The 24,135-nt window shown below is 42.7% G+C and overlaps 1 protein-coding gene across 6 annotated transcripts in view; it reads left to right on the top strand.

Annotated features, from left to right (window-relative positions):
* Positions 1-24,135, top strand: part of Cbx5 (chromobox 5) — a 51,967-nt gene that overhangs the window by 16,078 nt on the left and 11,754 nt on the right. Inside the window, exons 1-4 of one of the 6 annotated variants that reach the window (XM_052749177.1) lie at positions 8,600-8,727; positions 8,867-8,966; positions 10,514-10,695; positions 21,940-22,126. In XM_052749177.1, the coding sequence (XP_052605137.1) occupies positions 8,907-8,966; positions 10,514-10,695; positions 21,940-22,126 (429 nt within the window). In that variant the 5' untranslated portion in view covers positions 8,600-8,727; positions 8,867-8,906. Of the gene's footprint in view, positions 1-8,599; positions 8,732-8,862; positions 8,967-10,513; positions 10,696-21,939; positions 22,127-24,135 lie in introns of those variants that run through there. The other 5 variants (XM_052749174.1, XM_052749175.1, XM_052749176.1 and 2 more) reach the window with 5 other exon arrangements.

Raw genomic sequence — 24,135 nt, 5'->3', positions numbered from 1 at the left:
TAATGATAGGGCTGTTAATAGCCACAGTTAATCCTCTTCAACTCTTTCCTAATCCAGTCTCTAACATAGATATTTTAAAAGCTTTTGACTCCTCCTAAATTGGGTGTTTATCTGCTTCGGATGTAGATGGAATGATAGTTAACAGCCCATGTAACAAAACTTGAGACAACCTGGACAGCTGTAGTGTGCAGCTATGCCATGTTCTTGTGAAAATGCCACATGACCAATACTTTAGAAATCATAAATCCAGTGCAAGATAAAATACCCTTTATGGAGGGTATTTTTTCTTTATGCTGTATGTGTTACATACCTAAGACCATTGGTACTTCAATATCCATAAAGAGCAGAAAACACTAGCAATTTTTAACTTGTTTGCATCTGCTCATTTCTATTTTTTTTTAAATTATTTTTATGTACACTGGTGTTTTGCCTGCATGTATGTCTGTGGAATGGTGTCAGATCTTGGAGTTACAGACAGTTGTTAACTACCATGTGGGTGCTGGGAAATGAATCCAGGTCATCTGGAATAGTAGTCAATGTTCTTAACCACTGAGCCATCTGTCCAGCCCCTCTGTTCATTTCTTAAGTGTGTCTGTATAGAGTACTCCTAGAAGTTAGGACTGTGACCAGCAATTGAAGCTTCCCATCAACTGCAAAATTTGTTTCCTTTGTAGTTTTTTGAGACAAGATCTTATACTATAGCCCAGGCTGGCCTCTTACTTATGCTGACTTTTCTGCTTCAGACTCTCAAGTACTGGGAACTATAGGCATACACTGCTATGCCCAGCTACCCCAAACTGCTGTCTCTCCCAAGGGCCTTAGAGAAGAAATTGCTGTTTCTCTTTGAGTTTAGTGGTGTGTGCCATTACTCCCAGAGCTAGGGAGGCAGAGGACGGAGGATTTCTGAACATTGGAGGACAACATACTTAATAGAGAGAGAGAACGTGTCAGGAGGGAAGGGGAGATGGAGGAAGCCTGGGCCATGTGAAGCCACTGATCAATAGCATATTTAATTTGTGTGGTAAGGAGGAGCTTTGAATGTGTTTTCCCCTTCACTGCTTTTTAGCTGGGGCTTGCTCTCTGGAAGTTTTTTGTTTTGTTTTGTTCTTTTTTTTTGAGACAGGGTTTCTCTGTGTATCCCTGGCTGTCCTGGAAGTTGCTTTGTAGACCAGGCTGGCCTTGAACTCCCAGAGATTCACCTGCCTCTGCCTCCTGAGTGCTGGGATTAAAGGCATATACTGTGCTGGAGATATGGCTCAGTGGTTAAGAGCACTGGCTGCTCTTCTAGAGGACCTGGGTTCAATTCCCAGCACTCACATGGCAGCTCACAACTGTCTGTAACTCCAGCTCCAAGGGATCCAATACCCTCATACAGGCAAACCAATGTACATGAAATAAAAATAAATCATTTACGGGTTGGGGATTTAGCTCAGTGGTAGAGTGCTTGCCTAGCAAGCATAAGGCCCTGGGTTTGGTCCTCAGCTGCCGGGGGTGGGGGTGGGGGTGGGGAGGGGGAAGAGGCACATACCACCACTCACCTTGATTTTTAAAGATTTCATCTATTAAAGAATCCCTTGTCAGTGATTTGGAATGTGAGTCTGACTCTGCTTGACCATGAAGTTCTTTGATGTTTTTCTAAGACTGACTTCTGTCTTGAGGAACCTGTAATATGAATTTGCCTTAAGTTGCTCATAGGAAGGTCTATTGGTACTGCTTTTTTTTTTTTTAGCCCTATGGACTCTAGTTGCTGCAATCTATGGTGTATAATCCTTTTACTAGAGATCAGTATTCAAGAGACACTGAAAGCTGTTTTCCTTTAAAAGGCTCTCTAGAAACTTGAGAAATCTTCCCATGAAGATTTCCATAAGGATAAGGTTGTTCGTTCTCTCTTCTTCTGCCATAGTATCAGGATTCTGCTTTAATCACTCCATCATCCTGCCAGCCATTTCTCATTTTTCATACCAGAATGCTCTTCCCTCCCAGGCTCAGCTTGAACCACCAGTCTTGATGCTTTATCGGGTCCAGGCACTAGCCTTAAATTGTCCGCCTGGCTTTGTGTTTCATTTGACCCTAATACACTGGGTTGCACTGTCTAAAAGAGAATTATGTCCCCTCCCATGTCTGGATGCATTTTTCATTTCTTACTGCTGGTCCTGAGGAGATCTGTTAACTTCAAGGTTAAGATAAGACACATTCCATCAGAACTATGTCGTCATCCTTGCCAGCTTCTGATCTGTGACTGTCCAGGAGATTTACAAGGCAGTTGCACGCCATTCTTTAAAGAATATTATGGTTGGACTCTGACTCCTGGCATCAGGCATATTTGATTTGTCAACTATTACAAAACCCATTTCCCATAGAGAAAGGGGCCTTGGCTCATGTGCCCTTCAGGCTGCTCTTACAGATGAACAGGAGTTAGTGTATCTGAACCTTTTATTTCCTGGTGTTTTATAAGGGTAAAGGTAGATAACAATATTTTGTCCTTTGTTGTGTGTATGTGCGCACACGTGTGTATACTGTGTAGCTGGGTATGCACACCATGGCAAATGTGTAGCAGTCAGAAGACAACTTTGTAGTGTCAGTGCTCTCTTTCCACCTTTGTGTGGGACCTGGGGATCAAACTTGGGTCATTGTCAGGCTTGCATAGCAAGCTGAGCCATCTTGATGGCTTCCTGTTATATAGCTCTTTCAACATAAACTCAGTTCTTTCCTTACTGGGTAGACTATGGGGATTTATTAATCTAGGTTTTTCTTTTCTTTTAAGATTTATTTTTATTTTATGTGTATGAGTGTTTTGCTTGTGTGTATGTATGTGGATCCCTTGTGCCTTGTACTCCAAGAGGTCAGAAGAGGCACTGGAGTTCCAGACAGTTGTCAAGCCACCATGAAGGTGCCGGGAACCCATCCTGGTCCTTTGGCAGAGGAACCAGTGCTCCTCACTGCTGAGCTGTCTCTCCAGCCCTGGCCTTTTTTTTTTCTTTTAATTTCGAGACAAGATCTTTTTACGTATCTCTGACTGGCCTGGAATTCACTCTGTAAACAAGGCTTTTAACAGTGAGTCCACCTGGCCCTGCCTCTGCTTCTCTAAGTACTGGGATTACAGGCCTTTGCTGTTGTTGCTCCCAGCTATTTGCCCTATTTCAGTGATGCTGAGGTTTGATATAAAGGTTATTTGCTCAAGATCAATTGTGCCTGGGAAGTTACTATCTTGACCCTATTTTAATTTCTTTAGTGATATTTTCATATTCCTTAATTACAAGAGGTTAAGAAAGGTGTGGGGGACCAGAATCCACACTTATTTACCCCAGGAACTCTTGAGGATTGAGGGGTAAGAAGCAGAGAGAAAACACAGGATAGACTCGGGTGGGCCTGGATCTTTATCTAAATTGGGCCCAGAGTTTTATTTTTAAAGGTTTATTTATAACAATGCCAAGGGGTGGAGAAAAGACCTCCCCCTTGCTAGTTAGACCCTTCCAAACACCTGGTACCCCAGCCAGTGGTCCAATCAACCTCCCATGCAGTCCTGCTGGGTACAGCCACTAGGACACCTAGTGGGCGCAACAGAAAAGATGAGACCAGGCATGATGGTGTGCACACATTTAATCCCAGCATTTGGGAGACAGAGCCAGGTGGATCTCTGTGAGTTTGGGGCTAGCCTGGTCTACAGAGTGAGATCCAGGACAGGAACCAAAACTATACAGAGAAAGCCTGTCTCAAAAAACAAAAAACAAAACAAAAAAAAAAGTGAGTTCCAAGACAACCAGAGCTACACAGAGCCTGTCTTAAAAAAGGAAAAAGAGGCCGGGCGGTGGTGGCGCACGCCTTTAATCCCAGCACTCGGGAGGCAGAGGCAGGCGGATCTCTGTGAGTTCGAGGCCAGTCTGGGCTACCAAGTGAGTTCCAGAAGAGGCACAAAGCTACACAGAGAAACCCTGTCTCGAAAAACCAAAAAAAAAAAAAAAAGGAAAAAGAAAGAAATGAATTGGGATTTAAAAAAAAGTTTTTTTGTTTTTGTATGTGTGCCTGATGGTGCCCACGGAAGCCAGAAGAGGACGTCCAATCCCCTAGAGCTGGAATTACAGGTAGTTATGAGTGCTGAGAACTTAGTCTTCTGAAGAACAGCAAGCTCTCTTGACCACTGAGACATGTCTCCCAGACCTCATTAGTTTTTATGGCAGTCTTATTGTAGCCCAGACTGGCCTCAAACTTGTGAGCTAGTGATAGTTCTTTTTTACCCTCTGAATGCTGGCAGCATCATGGAACACTGCCACACTGTTTGGGGAAATGGGTCTGTGGGTAAAGAAGTTTGCTGCCAAGCCTGATGATTTTTCATTCAGTGTCTGGAACTCACATAGTGAAAGGAGGGAATCAGCTCCCAAAAGTTGTACTTTGATCTCCATATGCACACCATGACATGCAGGCATACACACACACACACACACACACACACACACACACACACACACACACACACACACACGATATTGTAGTCAGAAGTTTTCCTGTGTCGTGCCCGGCCAGTGGTCAGGACAAATCTCTCCCACTCATGTTCCCCAAGTAAACACTTGGGGACTTATATTAAAACTTATATTAATTATAACTGTACGGCCATTCACTCAGGCTTATTACTGACTAGCTCTTACGTTTAAATTAACCCATAATTCTTATCTATGTTTAGCCACATGGCTTGGTACCTTTTCTCAGTTCTGCCTTGTCATCTTGCTTCCTCTGTGTCTGGCTGGTGACTCTTGACTCAGCCCTTCTTCCTCCCAAAATTCTCATCTGCTTGCCCCGCCTATACTTACTGCCTGGCTACTGGCCAATCAGCGGTTTATCAACCAATCAGACCAACAAATATTTACAGCATACAGAACGATATCCCACAGCAAAAAAAAAAATATATATATATATATATACATATATATTTATATGTATATAAATTTAAAAATATATAATACATATAAGTATATAAATATATATATGTATATAAATTTAAAAAGCTGTGATGGTGCTCAGTATTGTGGTATATACCTCTAATCCCAGCACCCAGGAGGCAGAAACAGACAGAGATAGACCTATGACCAGCCTAATTTAAATAGTGAGTTCTAAGACAGCCTGGAAAACAGAGAGATGCTGTCTTTTGTCTTTTGGGGGTGTGTGTGTGTGTGTGTGTGTGTGCATTTGCAAGCGACATGGGACAACAAATGGACATGGACAAAAAACCAAAAGTTCCTGAACTGAGAAATTCTTTAGCAATAAAAAAAAATTTTGCTGGGTGGTAGTGGCGCACGCCTGTAATCCCAGCACTCAGGAGGCAGAGGCAGGTGGATCTGTGAGTTCGAGGCCAGCCTGGTATACAGAGCTAGTCTAGGACAGGCTCCAAAGCTACAGAGAAACCCTGTCTTGAAAAACCAAAAAAAAAAAAAAAACCAAAACCAAAACCAAAAATTTGCTCTTCAGACACGTGCTGCTGGATTGGTGAAAGCCAACTAATAATTCAGGAGACTGAGGCAGGAAGATTGTAAGTTCAAGGACTTACTGGGTTAACTTGATGAGACCCTTTGAATGAAAATAAATAGATGAGATACTGTTGAGTGGTAGAACACTTGCCTATGAGCATGAAATGTGCTAGATTCAACCCTTAGTACCACAAAAACTCTCATACTCTGAAACTCCTGGTTGGTTTGGTTTTTTTATTTTTTTATTTTATTTTATTTTATTTTTTTTGGTTTTTCGAGACAAGGTTTCTCTGTCCAGCTTTACGTCTTTCCTGGAACTCACTTTGGAGACCAGGCTGGCCTCGAACTCACAGAGATCCGCCTGCCTCTGCCTCCCGAGTGCTGGGATTAAAGGCGTGTGCCACCACCACCCGGCTTGGTTTGGTTTTTTGAGACAAGATTTCTCTGTAACAGCTCTGGCTGTCCTGGAACTTGCACTGTAGCCCAGGCTGGCATTGAACTCCACAGAGATCTGCCTGCCTCTGCCTCCCAAGTACTGGGATTAAAGGTGTGCGCCACCACCTCCCAACCCCTGATACTTCTGTTTGATGGCCAAAATTATCACCATTCTCTACTTTTGAAGCTACCCCCACCCTCCCCATACCCCACCCACCCACCCATTGGCCTTAAACTTAGAGATCTTGGATACTATGAGTAAAGGCATACACCGCCACGCTAGGTTTTCTTTTGTTAAGTTTTTATATAGGTCTATGTGATATATTGAGCACATTCCCTCCCCCTTATCCTCCCATTTCTCGCCCTCTTTTTAGTCCCCCTTCTCCCCTAACAGTGTTAGTTCTACATACATGATTTTATGTATCTCTATTAAAACTAGGAGTTGCCATTGAGAGAACATACTGTAGTTGGAAAGTTTCTCCAGTCCTGCCAAGCCCTCCACCCACTTATAAAATAATCACTCAGAAGCTTATATTAATTATATCTTCAGCCATTAGCTCAGGCTTATTACTGACTAGCTCTTACACTTAAATTAACCCATAATTCTTATTTATGTTTAGCCATGTGGCTTGGTACCTTTTCTCAGTTCTGCCTTGTCATCTTGCTTCCTCTGTGTCTGGTTGGCAACTGACTCAGTCCTTCCTCTTCCTGTCTCTTTCTCTTAGATTTCTTGCCTGCCTATATCCTGACTCGCCATAGGCCAGAGCAGCTTCTTTATTAACCATTCATAGCAACACCTATTCACAGCATACAGAAAGATCACCCCACAGCAACATACTATATTTATCTTTCTAAGACTGGCTTTTTTTTTTTTTTTTTTTTTTTTGGTTTTTTGAGACAGGGTTTCTCTGTGTAGCTTTGCACCTTTCCTGGAACTCGCTTTGGAGACCAGGCTGGCCTCGAACTCACAGAGATTCGCCTGGCTCTGCCTCCCGAGTGCTGGGATTAAAGGCGTGCACCACCACCGCCCGGCAGCTTCTTTTTATATAATCATCTCCAGTTACATCCATTTTCTTGAAAATGATTTAACTTTATTCTTTATGTCTGAAAAAGATTCCATAGTGTATATATGCATTTTATTTACCCATCCCTCTGTTGCTGGGCAAGTTAGTTCTGTATTTTAGCTGTTGTAGATAGCATTGCCATAACATGGATGTGGTATGTCTCTGTGGTATGTTGACTTGGAGTTCTTTTTTATTTTTTAAGGTTTTTTTTTGTTGTTGTTGTTTTGTTTTTCGAGACAGGGTTTCTCTGTGTAGCTTTGCGCCTTTCCTAGATCTCGCTCTGTAGACCAGGCTGACCTTGAACTCACAAAGATCCACCTGGCTCTGCCTCCTGAGTGCTGGGATTAAAGGCGTGCACCACCACCGCCCAGCTTTTTTAAGATTTTTAAAAAATTTTTTATTTTATATGTGTGAATGTGTGCTTGCATATGTCTGTATACCACATACATGCCTGTTGCCCTCAGATGCCAGAAGAGGGTGTCAGATCCCATGGGACTAGAGTTACAGGTGGTTGTGTGCCACTCTGTGGGTTCTGGGAGCTGAACCCTGGTCCTCTGCGAGAGCAGTTAAGTGTTTAAAATGATTGATTTATCCATCTCTTCAGCCCCTTATAAAGTAAAGAACACTGCCCTTTCCCTTACTCTCCTGTGGAAGCAGCCTTAGCATGCATAAGGCTCTGACACTACAAAAAAAGTTTAAATTCCCATATGTGAAGCAAATAGGGTCTTGGATCTCTAAAACATTTGTTACAGCCAGGTGAAAGGACACTATGTATTATAGTCTGGTTTTCTTTCTTGTCTTCTGAGACTAGGTCTCCTGTAATACAGGGTGGTCGTGAACTTGCTGTGTTAGTTGTACCTGACCTTGAATTCCTGATTTTTCTGCTTCCTGTTAATGGTCTGTTTTACTATTATGTCCTCCTTTCCTTGGGTCTTAGGAATTATGAGTAATATATTAGGGGTTATAATTACTAAAAGTCTGTTTTATAGCATTACAAGAATAACTAATAAAAAAACTTAAATTTAACCACAATGGCTGTGGCCTGCTTGCTCTCCCTCCTATAAGTTCAGTCGGAAGGTTCTTCTGTGGTGGGGTGTAGCTCAGTCGTCTGTCCCAGGCCGGATTGCATCCCCAGCTGTTGTTTCACGTCTTTGGGTTTTAGTTGTGTTGTGATTCTCTCAAACAAGAAAAGTTACATAGTATTATTAAAATATTAACCCTCTCCCTTTCCCTGTTACTTCTTTCCCTTAAGCAATTTTAATTAACTGTGTACAGTGACAGATGGTGGAAAAAGCTTTGTCTAAAGTGCTTCTAGATTTGGGTGGTTTGTCTTGGTCTGTTGTTTGAAGAACTTACTCTTGCCCCTCCCCCTCTGCCAGTGAGCTGTGATCCTGTTAGGTGGTCCTAACATGCTACTGATTAATTCACAGTGCTTTTAGAGGAATAAGCCTAAATTTTGGTCTGTAAACCAAAGAACTAACTCCCTTGAGCTCTAAAGGCCCTAGTCTTAAGGCCAAGGGAGGTACCTTCCAACTTCTCCACCCAGTCTGCAGTGAAAAGGAAAGTTAAGCCTTTTAACTTTTTCATTTGCCTCTCCCTCTTAGTCTAGTACGGCTGCCAGTTGCCATGGCAACGGACTGGGACAGCTGCGCAGTGGCGCCCAGGCAGCTGGGTGGGGGCGGGGGAGCTGCCAGCCCGCCAAGCCCCAGACCTGGGAGGGGAGGCCCCTCCTGTTAGCCCAGAGGGAAAGAAGGAACTGGGGCGATCCGGTAGGTAAGGGAGGGAACCCCTATTGATCTACTTAGGGCTTCTCTTCAGCATGAAGGTATAAAGAAAAAAATTCTTTTCCTCCCCCAAACTGTAGAACACATATGTAAATCCTTGTTTTTTTTCTTCCTGGTGAGGCAGGGAAGGCCATAGCCACAATGCTTAACTGCATGCTTCCAACATGGGGCTGGTTTTAACCCAGCGCTCTGACCTAAACTGCTCAGCTCCCGGAAATTCCAAGGTGAGTGGGGGTGGGGGTGGGGTACTCTCTCTGGAATATGACATTTCCTGTCTGTGGTGAGGTCGGAGGCTGTTTATTTTAAATAAACCTTAATATAATTTTTTGATGCCTGGGAGTCTTCTAAATTAATGGAAAGATTTTTTTTAAACCTTTTACCTACATTCTCCCATGCCTTCTCTCTCAAAGTTATTATATAGGTCAGAAATTAATACAAGCAGTTTTTGAGGCTGGCCTACCTACTGTTAATAAGTTCTTTAGGTAGGATTTTCAACACTATATTCCTGTAATGATTTCTTAAAATTACTAATTTGAAATAAATTGATAAATACAACTTCTACTTCTTTGCCTTGAACATAATTCTGAGATTAGTTGCCCTTTCTATTCCTGAGGTTGGCTTTCTGGCCAAGATGGGAATGCTCTGCAAAACATCTTTAGAGATTATAGCAAAATAACAATGGAGTCAGCTAAGATATCGATTCCTGCTATTTGGTAATCCAGACTATGGGTACCATTTAACATGATTAAGGAAGAATTTTTTTTTAAATGATTATAGTTCAACATTGTGGGAATTTTAAAAACTAGATTCTCTGTTGAGTACCTCTGACGTGCATATTTCTGAGCTTAACTCAATTTCCATTTGTGATGCTTTGCCCTGGCTTTCCTGGGCGATGAATAGTCCTCTGTGTTCTGAGGAGGCTTCATGTTGATGCAGAATCTGGGGCCAGATTTCTTTCCCCTCCTCTTCCTTTGGCCCAAACTCAACTTCAGTTAAGAGGCAAGGTACCTATGTAACTATTTGGGTTAGTTGAGCCCTGGGAATTACAGGCTAGTCCAGTAACTAATTTTGAAGTTTTTTTTCTTTGCCCCTCTTCCCTTGTATTCCAAATGAGCTTGCTAAAAAGGAGGCTTAGTGTGTTTGAACTGTCAGCCTTGCTTTTGTGAGCTGATGGACATTGAAGGGACAGGCTCAAGTTGTTTAAGGGAAATGTACCAAGTCACTAGAAATGTGGTGAGAGATGACCCAAGTGGGCGTGTGTGTGTGTGTTTGTTGCTAAGAGACTGATCAAATGCTCAGAGTAAAGAAAAGTTACTTTTGGGTGTTTTGTGGGGGGGAGGTTTCTTTTTTTCTTTTTCTTCATTTTTATAAAGACCTTTATTCACCTTGGAGGAAAAGATTTTTATTTATTCTGTCTTGGTTCCTTTAATTGAAGGTTTTCCACATTTCTCTTTGAGTTCCTGGCTCACAAGTAGATGTAGAAACGGTTGAGAATAACATATCATGCTATTTGCTTTTTTGGAATATAAAATTAAAGGAGTTAAACAATTGTGCCATCTAATAATTTTGATCTCTTCAACTGAAGAGAACTTGTTTTTAGGGAAATGTGGATTGACCCATCACAAATTAAATTTGTAGCCCCTGTCTTAGAATAATTGTAGACCAATAAGAAGGATATGTGGCTCACTTGTATTGTTACCCTCTATTCCATCAAGAAGTGACAGTTTTAACCCTCATGGATTGTAACCATTTTGTCTTTCCCCCTTTTCAGGAGGAACCTGGTGGCCTTAGTCCTTCAGGTGGATCAACGTGCGACATGGGAAAGAAAACCAAGAGGACAGCTGACAGCTCTTCTTCAGAGGATGAGGAGGAGTACGTCGTGGAAAAGGTGTTAGACAGGCGCATGGTTAAGGGGCAAGTGGAGTATCTGTTGAAGTGGAAAGGCTTTTCTGAGTAAGTGCCTTCTTTTCCAGGCATTAGGACTCTGTAGAAGTAGAAAACTTTGGTTTATTTGCCCATGAGCTACTGTCTGTCTTTTCCCATTTACATACTTTCATAAGAATCAAGAAAGGCAGCAGACCATAGAGTCTCCCCATCATGGAGCTGATATTTTTATGATCTTGTTTTTGAGGGGGTAGTTTAAGGGATTGGTTGGGAGCACAGACTTGGGAGCCAGATTTCCTGGGACCAGATTCTTGTTCCACCCTTTAAGATACAGGTTGGTGAGCTGGGATAATTTCCTTTATTGTTATTATTTTAAAAAAATTATTTTCTTGCTGGGCAGTAGTAGTACACAACTTTATTCCCAGCACTTGGGAGGCAGAGGCAGGCGGATCTCTGAGTTCAAGGCCACCTTGGTCTACAAAGTGAGTTGCAGGACAGCCAGGGCTACACAGAGAAACCCTATCTTGAAAAAAAAAAAAATTTTTTTTTTTCTTATTTTGTATGTATGAGTGTTTTGCCTGCATGTATATTTATGCACTGCATTTGTGTTGTCTGGTGCCCACAGTCCAGAGAGCATCAGATCAGCTAGAACAGGAGTTAAATATGGTTCTGAGCAGGCATGTGAGTGCTGGGGAACCAAACCATGGTTGTCTGGGAGAGCAGGCAGTGCTCTTAAACACTGAGCCATTTACTCCAGTCCATTGGTAGTTTCATAATCTTTTTTTCCCCCTTTAATGAAATAGGGATAAGATGTGGGTGTAGCTTAGTAGTAAAGTGCTTTCACCTAGCATACTCAGGGTCCTGGTCTGATCCTCAGGTATGCCAGGAAAAGAAAAGAAAAGAAGACAAACAGACAAAACAGGGATAAGACATAGTACTTAGAGTTCTCAGTGAGTGTGAGTAGACACACTTGTCATTCACTGCAAGTGTGAGCATGTGAGTTTAGATGACTGGAACTCATGTGAAGCCAGGCGCGTGCGTCTCTCCCTGTGGTCCTACTTTGAGATGTCAGACAGAGACAAGAGAATCCTTGGAAGCCTGAAAGACATCTAGCCTGGCATACATAGTAGTGAATAACCCTGTGTTTGACCCTGTTCAAACAAGGTAGAAGTCTGGGACCAACATCTGAGGTGGTCTTTGACCTCCAATTATACACACCCACACTCACATGCAAACATGCAGGAATATACACTTAATACATATACGTGTGCATGCGCACTAAAGGATTGTTTATATTTTTAATTTATAAGGGGTAGATTGTGGTGGTATTGTGTTCCCCAAAATATTGTGCACCCTAATAAACTTATCTGGGGTCAGAGAACGGAACAGCCACAGTATTAAACATAGAGGGATAGGCAGTGATAGCACAGGCCCTTTTTTTTTTTTTTTTTTATTTTTTTTTGGTTTTTCGAGACAGGGTTTCTCTGTGTAGCTTTGGTGCCTTTCCTGGAACTCGCTCTGTAGACCAGGTTGGCCTCGAACTCACAGAGATCCACCTGGCTCTGCCTCCCGAGTGCTGGGGATTAAAGGTGTGCGCCACCAACGCCTGGCAGCACATGCCTTTAATCCTAGCATTCCAGAAGTAGAAATCCCTCTGGATCTCTTTGAGTTCAAGGCCACATTGGAAACAGCCAGGCATTGGTGACTCACGCCTTTAATCCCAGGGAGTGATGGCAGAAAGCAGAAAGATGTATAAGGCATGAGGACCAGAAACTTAGAAGCTTTTGGCTGGTTAAGCTTTTAGGTTTTTGAGCAGCGGTTCAGCTGAGATTCATTCTGAATGAGGATTGAGAGGCTTCCAGTCTGAGGAAAACAGGATCAGCTGAGGAACTGGCGAGGTGAGCTAGCTGTGGTTTGTTCTGCTTCTCTGATCTTCCAGTGTTCACCTCAAATACCTGGCTCCAGGTTTTGTTTTTATTAATAAGAACTTTTAAGATTCCTGCTACAGCAGATCACTTTCACCTTCTTGTGTGAGTCAGAGTCTCTTGTTTTGGTTATGTGCAGCATATCTGAGGCTAACTGGTCTCTAGCCTTCAGTTCTGTCTTTGCCTCCCATCTTGCTGTGGAAACACCAGCACATCCAGCTTTTTATGTGAGTTCTGGGGAGCTGAACTCCTTCAGACTTAGACAGCAAGTGTATTTACCTACTGAGTCATTTCCACAGCCTGACTTCATGGCTTTTAAAGTGTAGGGCTTCAGCAGGAGATCTATAGCTCAGTAGTAGAGTGTTTGCCTAGTGTATGTGAGGAGGCATGGGGCTTGTTCTCTTTGGCTTTTAGTTTTGGTTTTGTTTTTTTTCAGGGGAGGGTTTCACTGTGTAACAGCCTTGGCTGCCCTGGAACTAGCTCTGTAGACCAGGCTGGCCTGAAAACCAAAGAGATCTGCCTGCCTTTGTCTCCCAAGTGCTGGGATTAAGGATGTGGGTCACTATCCAGTTGGGTTTTATTCTCAATTGCGAAAAAGCAAACATAGAAAACAAAAATGCAACAAAATCAAAAGGTAGAACTAAACTTGCTAAAAGAGTCAATGTTTTGCCAATACTTTAAAGTTAGGCCCTTTCGGGGACCTAGTGTTAAAGTTACTTCATTTCATGATTTAACATTATTCATATGGGAGCACTGGACATTTTAGGTAAATTGATTCATGCATAACAGATTACTTAGCATCTCTTTCACCAGAGTACTATTTTTTTTTTTTTTGGTTTTTTCAGAGACGGTTTCTCTGTGTAGCTTTGTGCCTTTCCTGGAACTGGCTTTGGAGACCAGACTGGCCTTGAACTCACAGAGATCTGCCTGGCTCTGCCTCCCGAGGGAGTACTATTTTTATACAAGGTCTCATAGCCCAGGCTGACCTAGAACTATGTGGCCAGAGATAATATTGAACTTCTATCTTCATGTTTCTGCTTCCCGAAGTGCTGGGGATTCTGGGCTACCACACTGGATTTTGTAGCACTTTGTGTATCTAGGCAAGGACTCTTCCCAGCTGAGGCTACAAGCCAAGCCCTGCTCCATCATCATGTTTCTAAAAAAGAATGATAAGCACTACTCACCAGGTATGAAAACCATTGAATATAAGAGAGACATAGGAAAGCCCTATGAAATAGGAATCTAAATAATATTTGAAGAATTCCAGGTTGTTCTTAGACTTATCATTAAATCACCGCTAGAAATACTTGTATATTTGAAAGGAGCTTAAAGCATGCCATTAGTCCAGAGCACTCTGGAGGCGGATCTCTGAGTTCAAGGCCAGCCTGGGTATACAGAGTGAGTTCCAGGATAGGCTCCAAAGCTACACAGAGAAACTCTGTCTCGAGAAAAAAAAAAAAAAAAAAAAAAACAACCAAACCAAACAAAAAAACTATTTGAACTTTTGGTACCTAACATAGGTACAGAGGTGAAAGTTGGGGTAGATAGATTAAGCATTGTCATAAATGAATGCCTGAGATTTGGACTAGAGACATGGCTCAGCAGATGAGTGCTTCTTGTTCTTCCAGAGGATTCTAGTTAGGTTCCCAGTACCCTTGTGCCACAGCTCACAGTAGCCTGTGACTCCAGTTTCAGAGGTCTGATGCCCCCTATTCTAGCCGCCTTCATCACACATACCTTTTTACAGTTAGTAAAAGAATTTTAATAAGATATTTTTATTTATTTATTTTTTTTCAAGACAGGGTCTCACTATGTATCTCTGGTTGACCATGGAACTCTCTTTGTAGACCAGACTAGCCTCAAACTTAAGATACCACCTGTCTCTGCCTCCAGAGTTCTGAGATCAAAGGTATGTGCCACAGCAAATAAAATCTTTTTAGGGAACATGCCTGGGGTTTCATAAAAGGCTAGAATATTTTCCTGTCATCCCTGAGCATTGTCTGTAAGAGAATACCTAGCTGTGTGCCATGGCACTGTCCATATATAAACTGTTTCTTCCTGTACCGTACATAACTTGTGGTAAGAGGTAAGAGTTTAATTTTTTAGGCAAGTACAAGGTTAACAATAGAAACTAGGGATTTGGCTCAGTTGGTAGAGCGCTTGCCTAGCATACACTAAACTTTGGGTTTGACCCCTAGCACTGCATACACTGGATAAACCTAGTTGTCAGTGGGTAGAAGCAAGGAAGGTCAGGAACTCAAGGTCATTCTTGGCTACATAGTTAGCACCAGACCAGCCTGGGTTAAAAAAAGCTACCGCCCCCCCCCCCCCCCCCAGTTTAAAAAAAAAGTTTTGATGGATTGATGTGCTAGTGTGTTCTTTTTTGTTTTTGTTTTTGTTTTTGGAGACAGGGTTTCTCCGTGTAGCTTTGCACCTTTCCACCTTTCCTGGAACTCACTTGGTAGCCCAGGGCTAGTGTGTTCTTTAGAAGATAAAAAATAAAAATTAAAGCCGAGCAGAGGTGGCCCACTATGCTGATATTTTGTTTGTGCTCTAACAAATAAAGCTTGCCTGGAGATCAGAATGCAGAGCTAGCAACTAGTTAAACATAGAGGCCAGGTGGTGGTGGTGGTGGTGGTGGTGGTGGTGGTGGTGGTGGTGGTGGTGGTGGTGGTGGTGGTGGTGCACACCTTTAATCCCAGCTCTTGAGAGGAGGAAGCAGGAAGATCAGGAGTTCAAGGCCACCAGGCGGACAGAGGCTCATACCTTTGAGCCTAGTACTTAGGAAGAACACCTTTAATCCCAATACTAAGGAGGTGGAGACAGGAAGTGATAGGGCTGGGTGGAGAGAAGAATATAAGGCAGGAGCCAGGCAGTGGCGCACACCATTAATTCCAGCACTCGGGAGGCAGAGCCAGGCAGATCTCTATGAGTTCAAGGCCACCCTGGTCTACAGAGCAAGATCTCAGACAGGCACCAAAACTTCACAGAGAAACCCTGTCTCGAAAGCACCCCCCTCAAAAAAAATTAAATAAATAAATATGATGGGAGGAGCACACCCCCTTTCAGGCTGAGGAGTTGGCAAGGTAAGTAAGAGAGGTGGCTGTGGTTTGCTCCTTTGTCTCTCTGATCTTTCAGCATACACGCCCACCCCCGCCACTGACATGCCACGGCCATATCTGGCTCCGGGTTTTTATTAAGACCCAATTAGAATTCAGGCTACAGCTCATGCCTTTAATCCCAGCAGACAGCAGGTCTACACAGAGAAACGGGGGGGGGGGGGGGGGGGGGGGGGGGGGGGGGGTGTGTTGTGTTACAATATAGTAAGATAGGTTGACCATTCACCTTTTATATTTAATAATTATTCTATCATTTTTTTTTTAAGTAAAAATAAAATTTTTATTTTGTGTATGTTTTGCCTGCATGCATGCCTGGTGCCCATGGAAACCAGAAAAGGACATTGGGTCTCCTGGGACAGAAATTAGAGGGTTGTGAGCCACCATGTGGGTGCTAGTAATTGAAGCTGGGTCCTCTGAAAGAGTAGTCAGTGTTCTTAACTGCTGAGCTATCTCTGGTCTCCTATCACTAGTTATTATTAATTTTTAAAAGATTTATGTGTATGAATTCTTTGCTGGCATGTATATATGTACACTATGTACATACCTGGTCAGAAGAGGGGAACAGAACCCCTGGAACAGGGCCAGGGGAGATGGCTCAGTGGTTAAAGAGCACTGACTGCTGTTCCAGAGGACCTGGCTTCAAATCCCGGCATCCACATGGCAGCTCACAACTGTCTGTAACTGCAAGACCTGACACCCTCACACAGACATACATGCAGCAAAACACCAATGCACATAAAATAATAAAAATAATGATTGTGAGCCACCACATAGGCATTGGGGATCAAATCCAGTTCCTCTGTAAGAACAAGTGCTCTAAATCACTGAGCTTTTTTCCAGCTTCCTGTTAATTTTTTAAATTTGTTTTTGTGGGGTTTTTGTTGTTGTTGTTTACTTGTTTTTTGAGACAGGTTTTTCTCTGTGTATCCCTGGCTGCCCTGGAACTCACCTTGTAGACCAGGCTGGCCTCAAATTTAAGAGTCTGTCTCTGCTTCCTGAGTGCTGGGATTAAAGGCGTGGGCCACCACTGCCCAGCTAGTTCTTTCTCTTTGTTGAGATGAGGTCTCACGCCAGGATAGCCTTTTACTGTGATGATACAGGTTTGTGTTACTTTGCTTTCCGTTGCCTTGTCAAAAGCAGTGTGAGGGGGAAAGGGTTTATTTTATCTTACATGTTACATACATTCCATGGTTGAAGGAAGTCATAGTAGGAACTTGAGCAGGGCAAGAAATTTAAGTAGAAACCATGGAGGAATGCTGGTTACTGACTTGCTCTCAGGCTTATTGTCAATTATCTCACCTACTCTGTTTTGTTTTTTTTGTTTTGTTTTGGTTTTTTTTTGTTTGGAAACAAGGTTTCTTTGTGTAGCCCTGGCTGTCGAGGTTGGTCTTAAACTCACAGAGATCTGCCTGCTCCTGCCCCCTGCCTCTGAAGTGCTGAGATTGAAGACATACACCACCAGACCTGGTTGTCAGCTCAGGCCCACCGGCCTCTGGGATGGCACTGCCCACAGTGGATGGTGCCTTCTATATCAATAAGCAGTCAAGACAGTGCCCCACAGACGTGCTCACAGGCCAGTCTGATGGAAGGTGTTCTTCATTTGAGGTTCCCTCGTCCTAGGTGTCAAGTTGACAACCAAGATAGCTGTTACAAGTCTATTCCTTGTCAACAAACACATAATTTTAAAACATAACATTTCATATTTAACATCACAGTATAAAACACAGTCCAACTTTAGAAGTCCCATACACTTTTTAAAAATTTTTTGTATTGTCTATGTATGGGTATTTTCCTTGCATGTATATCTGGGTACTGTAAGTGTGCCTGGAGACCAGAGGCCAGAGAAGGGTGTCAAATTCTCTGTTACTAGAACTGCAGATACCTGTGGGTGCTGGAAATTGAACCCAGGTCCTCTGGAAGAGCAGCCAGTGCTCTTAACCACTGCACTATCTCTCCAGCTCTGTTCACGTCTCCTTAAAAAAGTATCCACACTAGGCACCGTGGCACACACCTTTAATTCCAGCACTCAGGAAGCAGAGGCCCATTGGTCTCTGTGACTTCTGAGTCCGCCTGGTTTGCATAGTGAGTTCCAGGACAACCAGAGCTACATAGTAATACTCTGTTTCAAACAACAAAAAAGTTGCAGGCCTTTAACTTGGGCTTCTGTGAAATAAAAAACAAGTTAAATACTTCTCTTCCTCAAACAAAACCAGAGTCCAGTGGTATAGTGCCCAATATGATATCTTGGACTTGTTCAAGATCTTCCTGGCTCCATGGGACTTGAGCAGTCCCATTTCTCTAGAGCAGCCATCAGCCACACACACACACACACACACACACACACACACACACACACACACACACACACACACACACTTGTCTCCTAGGTTCAGGCCAGCTCTGCTTCACACCTGCCATTATTGTCCTTGCATCTCCAGTATCCTGGGGTTGTCACTGCAGCTGAGGGTGCACCTTGATAGATGGCCTCTCTTTGGGGACTTTATCCCTGCCTCTTGGTACCAGGCCTCAGCTGTTCTTCATGAGACATCTATCATTTTTTCAAAATCAGAACAGTGTGGGAGACTTATTGCCAAGTTCCACCAGCTTGATGTCCAGCGTTGGACCCCTGCTCACTGTACCATAGCTTCTGTGCTCCCCAGAAGGCTGACCAGCAGGCTTCACTTCCACAGATTTGTTTCTCTGTGTAGCCCTGTCTGTCCTGGAACTCAGATTCCCCTGCCTCTGCCTCCCAAGTGCTGGAATTAAAGGCATGTGCCACCACTGCCCGGCCACTTCCACAGATTCTTAATCTAAAATGTCACACAGACAGTCCCAGTAGAGTCTTTGTTTCCCTCAGAAACCTCAGAAGTCAGCACGACCCAGCCTTAAAACCCTAGGTTTGATTCCAACAACTTCCCTCAAGCTAACTGCAGGTTATAGATGCTGCTTTTGTGGCTTATTGCCTTTTTTGTTGTTGTTGTTTGCTTCTGTAATTCATTATAGGTTACAGGTGTGTTTTATATAAAAAACAAACCTAATATATCCTGTCTAACAGAAGAACTATGCTTCTGGATAGGGAAAGGGGATGATAGTTTTTTTTCTTTGTAGGTTCATTTCTTGCTTGCTTTTTGTTTTTGTTTTTGTTTTTCGAGACAGGGTTTCTCTATGTAGCTTTGGTGCCTTTCCTGGAACTCGCTCTGTAGACCAGGCTGGCCTCGAACTCACAGAGATCCGCCTGGTTCTGCCTCCCGAGTGCTGGGATTAAACGCGTGCGCCATCACCGCCCGGCCCATTTCTTGCTTTAATTCTACAAGATTGTTGTACTTTTAGCTTTCTAGAACACATGCTGTGGATATAAAATACACTTTGAGAATACCAAAATTGAAACAGACATGTTGGTTCATTCCTGTAATCTTAAGTATTTGGAAAGCTGAGAAAAGAGAATTGTGGAGACTTCAAGACCATCTTGGGCTGCATAGTAAGACTATCTTTAAAAATTCAGAGTGCAGCTGGCTGTGGTGCTGCACACCATAATCTCAGAACGCAGAGAGGCAGAGACAGTGGAATCTCTGTTAGAGGCCATCCTGGTCTACCTAGCAAGTTCCAGGCCAGCCAGAGACCTTGGGTCAAATGAGAAAAAAAAAAAGAAAAGAAAGAAAGAAAAGAAATAGAAACCTACAGAGAAGGCTGGGAATATGTCTTAGTAGAGTGCTTGATACACAGCACTGCTTGGGCCCCCAGTACCGTATAAGGAAGGTGTGGCGCCACATGCCTATGAACCCAGTATTCAGGAGGGAGAGAGAAATCTGAGGATGAGAAGTTCAAAGTTATCCTTGACTACATAGAGAGTTTGAGGCCAGCCTGGGCAGACCCTCTTCCCCAAAAAACTTATTTTCTACATGATAGGACTTCATGTTTTGTGTTTTTTTGTCCAATCATTATCTCAGAGTTTGTGTGTGTATATGTACAGAAAACTTGCTGACAGTAGATTTGGGTCTGCCACATTTGAATGAATGCATTCCAACTCCTACTTACCAGAGTTTACAAGTAACATCTAACACAATAGAAGTTGGAGGTGTGTAACTTATTAAGTTACCCTCTTTGTACAGGCAACTGATGGTATGTATAAAATCACACTCTTGGCACTTAATTAAGCTTTTATAGTTGGGCTTTTTCGTTGGGGAAAAGCTGTGCAAGGGTTTGAACTCATGGAATCTGGCTTATGACTGAAAGAGCATGCTTACCGCTTAGCTATATGCCCACCTTGTAGGTTGGGTTTGTTTTTTGTTGTTTCTAAGAATTTGATTTTTTTTTAATTTTGTGTGTGTGTGTGTGTGTATCTGCCTATATGTGTCTGTGTGGGGTTTGTGAATGCTGGGCAGGTGGCTGTGGAGTCCAGAAGGCATTGGAGTCCCTAGAACTGGAGTTAGAGATGTTCAGGCCCTCTGCAAGAGTAACAAGCACTCTTAACCACTGAGCCATCTCTCCAGTCCCAAAATTGGGAGTTTTAAAAAGGTTTATTACAGTATAATTTATGTACCATAAGAGTCACCCACACCTGGTGGTGGTGGTACATGCTTTTAGTCCCAGCTCTTAGGAGGCAGAGGCAGGCAGCTCTCTTAGTTCAAGGCCAGCCTGGTCTACAGAGTGAGTTCCATGACAGCCAAAAAAAAAAAAGTCACCACCTGATATTGTACAATTGATGTTTTTTGTTTTGTCTTTGAGATAGGGTCTTTTGTTTTTCTGAGACAGGGTTTCTCTGTGTAGCCTTAGCCTCACACTCCTGAGTGCTGGAATTAAAAGTCTTCAACACCATACCTGGCTCAGTTGTTTTTGTTTGTTTATTTTTGTCTTTTGGTAGGTATTTATAGACTTGTGAGACTGTTAGCACACTCCCATTTCAGAACATTTCCTCAGTCTAATCTACTTCATGTCTTTAAAATGTATTTTACTAGGACATGTCAGAAAACCCAAAAGAAAACATATCTTTTCTTGTGTCTTTTTTTTTTTTTAAACTAGTATATTGTAGAAGTAACCGTCTTGTTAAATAAGAAACACAGAGCCAAAGCAGAGATGAAAGCCCAAGAGGTCAGAGCTAAAAACCTTACCCTTCACTGCTGCTACTGTCCTCTTCAGCAAGAGAGCTACTTCCTGTCTGTTCTTTTTTGACTTTCTCTTCTGTCTTCTCATTGGTTGTAAACCCAACCACATGACCTCCTTGTCACTGCCTGTCTATACAGACATCCAGGTCTTCTATGGTTGGTATTGAGATTAAAGGCATGTGTCTCCATGCTGGCTGTATCCTTGAACACACAGAGGTCCGCCTAGCTCTGCCTCCCAAGAGCTGAGATTAAAGGCATGCACCACCACAGCCCAGCTTCTGCTACGGTTTGCTATTAGCTCTGACCCCCAGGCAACTTTATTTATTAACATACAAATAAAATCACATTTCAGTACAATTAAAATATCACCATAGTATATAGTTTTTTATATTTTCTTAGGTTGTATTTTATTTCTTTTTGTTGCTGAATACTATTCTCTTATACAGTTGCGCCACATTTTGTTTATTCATTCATCAGTTGATGAGCATTCAGGTTTGTTTTTGGATTTTGGCTGTTAAAATGTTGCTATAGGGCTAAGGGTGTAGCTCTGTGGTGGATCAGACATAAAATCCTGGTTTGAGGTTTGATCCCCAGCCCACAAAATAATACTGCTGCTGTAATAATTTAACAACCCTCACCCCCACCCCTACCCCTACAGCCCTAAGACAGGGTTTCTCTTTGTAGCCCTGGCTGTCCTGAAACTCACTTTGTAGACCAGGCTGGCCTCGAACTTGGGGATCTGGCTGCCTCAACCTCCCAGGTGCTGGGATTAAAGGCATGTGCCACCAACCCCAGCAGCTATAATAATTCTTTATGTGACTTTGTGTGTACATACTTTTTCCCAACTTCCTTCAGTGAAAATCTAAGATCGAATTTGTTGGATCTTTTTTTTTCTCTGCAGAGCTGGGGATCAAACCTGTCATTACATGTGCTAGGCAAGTACGTTACCACGGAACTATACCCCAAGCCTCTTGTTAAATCTTTAAGTATAGAATTTCTATCCTTTGCTTACATGTCCTCTCTAAAATAAGTTTTAGCACTGAAAAGGGCCGAGGATGTTGCTAGCACTTGTCAATTTTAGGTTCTGCAGAGATGCTAAGTGGGTAAAAATAGGGCATTATCATCATCCCTCAGTCATTTCCTTTTGTCCTTGTTGTCGTTGTTCAGGGAGCACAATACTTGGGAGCCTGAGAAGAACTTGGATTGTCCTGAACTAATTTCTGAGTTTATGAAAAAGTATAAGAAGATGAAGGAGGGTGAAAACAATAAGCCCAGGGAGAAGTCAGAAGGAAACAAGAGGAAATCCAGTTTCTCCAGCAGTGCTGATGATATAAAATCTAAAAAAAAGAGAGAGGTAAGTTTCTCCCCTCCTCCCACTTAACTGTCCTTTTACTACTATCATGCAAAGGGAGGTTTAGTTATTTTTTTGTCTAAGGACGAACCTAAAAGGTATATTGTTGAACCAAAGCTTCCAGGGAAGTATGCTCATTGCCACAGTGACCCCTTCTGGCGGAGGGAGAGCTGGTGTAGCACCGATTCTAACTAAAGTGTCAAAACTAATGTGAAACTGTCTCCCCACTCCCCCTCCAGTGAATAGAAATGTGTGTGTATATCTGTGTGGATGCTGAGGAGGCCAGAGGAAGGTGTTGGATTCCCTGCAGCTAGAGTTACAGGCAGTTGTGAGCTCCCAGAAGTAAGTGTTGGGAAACAAACTTGCGTCCTCCAGAAGAGGAGCAAGCTCTCTTAGCACTGAACCAACTGTCTAGCACCAAGAAGACTCTTAAATGGTTTTTCTTTTTCTTTTTTTTTTATTTATTATATTATTATTATTTTTGGGTTTTTGAGACAGGGTTTCTCTGTGTAGCTTTTGCGCCTTTCCTGGAACTCACTTGGTAGCCCAGGCTGGCCTAGAACTCACAAAGATCCGTCCGCCTCTGCCTCCCAAGTGCTGGGATTAAAGGCGTGCGCCACCACCGCCTGGCGTTTTTTCTTTTTAAAGAAAGAAAAGCAGCTAAGGAGATGGCTCATGAATAAAGGTGTCTCTTGCCAAGCCTGACAACATGAGTTCAAATCCTCTCATATTGTGGAAGGAGAAAACTGACTCCTAAAAAGTTGGCCTTTGACCTCCATGTGCACCTGTCTGCCTGAACACACCAATAATAAGAGTAATAGATAACATGTGTTACTTTGTTAAAAACCAAAACTTAACTGAGCAGTGGTGGTGCATGCCTTTAATCCCAGCACTCAGGAGGCAGAAGCAGACAGATCTCTGTGAGTTTAAGGTCAGCCTGGTCTACAGAGTGAGTTCCAGGACAGCCAGAGCTGTTAAACAGAGAAACCCTTTCAAGATTAATTTTTAATCTTCTTTTGTGTCTATTTACGGATTAGTTTGGAAAGTAATTATGAAGTTTGGCTTGACTTAGTTGCTTTTATCTTTTTGGTTTTTAGATTGCAGGTAGTAACATAAACACCATATTGCCTCTTATTTCTCCTGTATCTTTGCCGTGTGAGTGTTACACAAATGCAGTCTGCCCCTCCGGCTTTGCCTCTTTTCATTTTATTTCAGGGTTATGAAGAATATATCATACACTTAAAATTCAATAAAATAGAAGTATGAGTCTATGTAGCATTCCCTGTTTGATCTGCATTATACTTGGATACCCATTTTAACTCTTAACTCTTAACTCTTGACTACACCTTAGAACCACCCAGAGTTTCTGTGGGTAGAGGCTTTGGGGCTCTATAAAGGCTTGTATATAATTCTTGGCCTCTGGAACTGGGGGCTATTCCTGTCTGGCTCTTTTCTCTGATTAATTTTATTTTTATAACCATTGTTTGTTTGAGACAGGGTATGTAGTCCTAGAGCTTGCTATGTAGACCAGGCTGACATCTTACTCACAGAGATCCTCTTGTCTCTGCCTCCTGAGCACTAAGATTAAAGGCATGAGCCAGTATGCCTGGCTGCAACCTTATGCCAGATTCTGGAAAGGTGTGAATATCATTATGATAAACTATATTGATAAAGAATTTAAGGAACATTTTCTGAGGAAATACCACTTGAAGTTTTTGTGGGGGTTTGTGTGTGTGTGTGTGTGTGTGTGTGTGTGTGTGCGTGCGTGCGTGCGTGCGTGCGTGCGTGCGTGCGTGCGTGCGTGCGTGCGTGTGTGTGTGTTGTTTTGTTTGAGATAAGGGCTCACTCTGTAGTCTTGGCTGGCCTGAAACTCACTGTATAGACCATGCTGGCCTCATAGTCTCTGTCTGCCTTTGCCTTTCAGATCTCCCTGTGCTCTTTTTAAATTTTATTTACATATTTAATACATTTTATTATTTTTCATGTGTGTGTGAGCATGTGTGCCGCTGCAC

This window comes from Peromyscus californicus, unplaced genomic scaffold (assembly GCF_007827085.1).
Source record: "Peromyscus californicus insignis strain IS unplaced genomic scaffold, ASM782708v3 Scaffold_20__1_contigs__length_68692818, whole genome shotgun sequence".
Classification (NCBI taxonomy): domain Eukaryota; kingdom Metazoa; phylum Chordata; class Mammalia; order Rodentia; family Cricetidae; genus Peromyscus; species Peromyscus californicus.
Note: the sequence above shows the minus strand (reverse complement) of the source record. Positions and strands in the feature narration are given on the sequence as shown.